At 40.1% G+C, this 4,631-nt stretch overlaps 1 protein-coding gene across 1 annotated transcript; it reads right to left on the minus strand.

Moving 5' to 3' along the window:
* Positions 1-1,889: 1,889 nt before the first annotated feature.
* Positions 1,890-3,088, minus strand: LOC147462680 (uncharacterized). The gene has a single exon (XM_086484834.1). It carries the CDS (start codon positions 2,764-2,766, stop codon positions 2,035-2,037), a length of 732 nt encoding a protein of 243 aa, XP_086340960.1. The 5' UTR covers positions 2,767-3,088; the 3' UTR covers positions 1,890-2,034.
* Between the last annotated feature and the right edge of the window lie 1,543 nt (positions 3,089-4,631).

The raw sequence follows: 4,631 nt of genomic DNA on the forward strand, positions 1-4,631 counted from the left end.
CATGGCATCGATACTTGTGGATTCTTTCTCTGTCTAAAAGATTGAATGTCTCGTGAGAGCACGTGCTCTACCAATTGTAGGTAATATTCGTTAGGACCCTAAATACATGGAAAATTTCACAATGAATTCCCAGAATTTTGAAAGGTTCTCCTTGAAAAGTTGAAGAAAACTCTTCCGTGGCGTGTGGAACGATATCACAGAAATGGACGTATGGTTTAACATCAAGCACTGGCACGCCCTTGCGATGAATAGCATGCGTCCACACATTTTTCTACGCATGAACTTTGTGATTCATCAGACGATTATTCTTGGTAGTGGGATTTCCCTCCACTTTGCGTGCAGGAAGCACAACTGATTGTGTACATGGAACTCAACATCTGTATCTTTCTGCACATTTACAGATGTGCCTCTAGAGACACAACAAGATGCTATTTCCATCGCATGTTTTCCTCACACATTTTAACATATGCATAAGACCACTGCCAACTCAAGATCACATCAAATTCAGCCTCGTTTTTAAAACCCATTAGCTCAGCTGAATAATAAAAATGCCAGGAATTATCCTTTGATCACTCATACTCATGAACTACTACCATTTATCATCAATATAACCTATTGAATTGGCTCAAAACAACCACAGTTTGCATGCATACCAACCAAAGATTGTCAAGCATGACAAGTTTTTCCAAGAATCCAATTCTACGGACACTGTGGTATATTTGTATCCTCCGTGTGAGCTGCCCCATTACTATCACAAGTTTTCAATATGCTCAAAAAGTTCATTGCATCTGGAAAGTGTAACCTCATCTTTCCATAGTATTTGAATGCTTCCACGTTATGCTTATATTGCACGTACTCTGCATTCCCTGTAATCAAAGATGTCCAAGAAACAACATCACTGTCTGGCTATCTCCATCCATAACTCTTCTCCTTTGTCAACTGCCTTAATGATGCATTTTCATAGAAAGAAAAAGGGAACTCAGCCCAGCCCCATGCTGCATATATCCAGTAAACAATGTGCACCATGAAACCACGTTCTGATTAATCTATTCACCAAGGACCTTGTATGTCTCATACCTCCCAGATTTGATTGCTCACAAAATTTTTAGAGAACTTGATCTACATATGTCTCAAATTTCCCATAACCCAAAACATTCCTTGAGATCGCCCCTCGAAAATACATATGGATCTTGCCCTTAGCTTGGGTTCCACCCGCATCAAAAGGCTCCAAAAGATGATGTAGCACAAACCATTCACTTGCATCCTTTCAAAGCAGCTCCAAGCTTTTTCACCATGACTATGTTCAACATATCTTGTAGTCAATATAGTCGACAAGACCACATTTTGAAATGAAAGATTGTTAAACACTCTTTGTTGGTCGCTGAGCTTCCCCAAGGGCATTACACTTTCCATACATGTGTATGAGGGAATTATCCTTTTCTAGCAAGTCCGGTCTCTCAAGTTTGAAGATGTATTTCTACACCTTGCTCTAAAGCTTCTATGCAGTCAAAAACTTCCAGAACACATGTAATGGTTATAGCATTTGAAGAGATACCCCTCATAGGCATTTTCTTGAAAATTTGTAATGCTTGCCCGCCATGACAGCCCTTGACAAACATATTAACAAGGGAGCTTCCAATAAAGGCATCCACCTCAAGAGACCCTGCATAAACTTTCAACATCCCCAAAATCAGCCCAGTAGCCAATTGTCATACTTTTAGGGCTCTTATCTCGGCATTGGATTCCATCTGGATCAAACGGCATTAGAAGAGTCTTCTTTACCTCATAACCCACACTTATTCGTATTGCATCAAAATGCATACGCACTAACCTGGCATCTACTAAGTTTCATTCATCTTCGGCCAGAAAGCTTATAAATTGTATATCAAACTCATATACTGCATTTGGAATACCCTTATGATTCAAACCCTCTTTAACTTGGTTTTGCAAGCTACCTTGGCATAGCTCAAGAACTTTGAACACAGGCTTTCGAACATCCTCGGCAACTTGCATGTTTCTATACTCATAGATACCCTAGTTGATGTCAACCATGTCTACATTATATGGCTTGCCATATATGTCATCAAGTATGCCCTCATATATTGATTGCACCTGCTTTTTTTGTTGTAGTACACACTTATCTATTGTAGTGTCAACTGTTTGTAGAAAAGGTTTATGATTTGTTTGCTCTAGTGTGACTTGTAAACTTTCAATAAATGGATCATTAAGTTGATCATCTGGGATGGCACCGTGAATCTTCTCCAAGAAATCAAAAAAACTCATTGAATCATGCAATTGAAACTGGAGATCTTGCTCCAAAATCTCATGATAATACTCATGTTTGAGAGCTGCTTGAAATTCATCCCAGCTTTGCCCATGTTTTAACTGAATCTCTCGAACACAGACACTCATTTTTGGCACCAATGATTGCTCAAAAACTTCAATCATCTTACTTTTTGAAATATTGTGACATCCCATCTTGTGCACATAGACCTTGAGGTATCCAAATACTTCAATCTCTCGAACACAGACACTCATTTTTGGCACCAATAATTGCTCAAACACTTCAATCATCTTACTTTTTGAAACATTGTGACATCCCATCTTGTGCACATAGACCTTGAGGTATCCAAATACGTCATACCCATCAAACAAGTTCCTCTCATCATACACAAGCTGCATACCTGTATCTATTGCTTCCTCAAGCTGCTCCTCTTCGAGTCTTGCTACATGCTCGTGCATACGACTCAAAACTTGTTGAAGCATCTATATAATCTCCCCTTTGGCTATTGTGTCATTCTCCACCCCATACACCATAATTGCTTCAATCTGATCCAAAACATCTTCTCCTACGCGTCGGGTTCACCAGAATGTCATGAAGCTGTGTGCGCTAGCTGTGAAGACACGAGGTCCTTGGATGTGAGAGTTTTGACAGAGAGGAGTAGTTTGACGTATGCTTTGCGTTGTGAACAGAGGTGAAATCACACAAGAAAACTAGACGCTAAATTATTAACACTACAAAATCCTCTATTAAGACCCTATAGAATCCTCTTTGCTGATGATCATTGTTAAGGAAGTTACATGCCGCCAAGCTAAGGTTTGGGAGTTTTCTTGCACTATCTACTCGACCCTCTGGCTTGGGTGTTTTTTCCAATACTCCCCATACCATTATTCTCTCTCTTCCTAATTTAGTATGGCCCTATCTTTTTCTTTTTTGAGATACTCTAGATCCATAGAGAAAACAAGAAACCACTTCTCCCATGACTTAAAAGTACCTAGAACATTTACCTTCCCATCAGCTTCCACATGTGTGCCCTGTAGATGCGCACATAATGGTAGGGATGGCTAGGACCAACTTACTGTCTAGAAATCTATGACCTTGATGTGCTCCCTTTACTTACATGAGTGAAGCATTGAAAGCATCATTCCCAAAACGACTCAAGACCCAGAGTCATGTGCATCCTTGTCCATAACTCCGCGGCGACGGATTTACATGTGAGTCGCTTTGAAAGACATAGAAGACTATGTGCACTGTAACAAGTAGACCTGCGCATCAAAATCTACTCAAATGGTTTTCTAACCATAATTTACGTTATGTACGTGCCATAGCACAACAACGGTTTCCATTGCAAGTGTTTGAGCAGCAGGGATGACATCTATTTCAATTTCCTTGGAGCTCACAAATATACAAGAAAACACACAAGAATACACTAAGTGCTAGTTGAGGGTACTGTGTACATAAAAAACTCTAGTTGAGTGGAGTCTTGTGGTGTACCTTACTAACTCTCCAAGTTTGAAAATAGCTTCCCTCACTTCTTGTCCCAGCATATACGCATACTCACTGGCAAAATGAACTACAATGTCAAAATAGTAAACAAGAAATTGAGATAAAGCCATACACACAAATAGAGAGAATAGAGAGAAAGATTTATAGGTAGCATCTTGTGCCAATCATGGGACTTCAACCCATACAATTGAACGCTTCCACCTTTCTTTGCTTTTGTGAAAGCTCTCTTTAGTGACCTCATGTATCCTATTGGTGTGCAAATAGATACAATGGTACCCTTCACTTGATATAGCTCTTATTTGGCTAGCATCCATGGCATTTTAGGAAGCACAATCTTCCCATTGGGGGACTTGGTGTGGGGTGGTAGAGGCAGGGAGACATTTCAAGACCCTCAAATCCTCCCTCACCCCCAATGAGTCTTTTTTGCCAATAATGTGGTTCCACAGGGTGTGAGCTACACTCTTAAATATGTGCATGGTATCCAAGAGATGTTGTATTTTTAAGTCCTTCCAATATGGAAGCCTTAAAAATATGGAATACCTTGACATTCATTTTGGTGGATTAGTCAGGGCCGGATCATTTTTGTCACTGCTCTTCACTAGTAGTTGCCCAATCTGCCATCATGTGATTTAGAGGCATCTTTCCATTTGTTGGAGCCTTGTATTTTCTATGACCTTGGGGTAAGAAACAATGGTTGTCTGGATAGATTACCTTGCACAAGGAATCTAGCCTCTCCATCACCAATGATGGCCCACAAGTAGGGTAGGCATTATGGCCTGATGTGGACAACCCTGCACACATATCACACTGTTAGAGAGAAGCTTCAAACTACAAATGGAAACTA

Source organism: Adiantum capillus-veneris, chromosome 2 (genome assembly GCF_014529385.1).
Source record: "Adiantum capillus-veneris isolate H3 chromosome 2, ASM1452938v2, whole genome shotgun sequence".
In the NCBI taxonomy this organism is placed as follows: Eukaryota; Viridiplantae; Streptophyta; class Polypodiopsida; order Polypodiales; family Pteridaceae; genus Adiantum; species Adiantum capillus-veneris.

What these genes read in the sequence shown, in the direction of transcription:
- LOC147462680 (XM_086484834.1), bottom strand. Translation starts at nt 2,766, where the DNA reads ATGCTTCAACAAGTTTTGAGTCGTATGCACGAGCATGTAGCAAGACTC.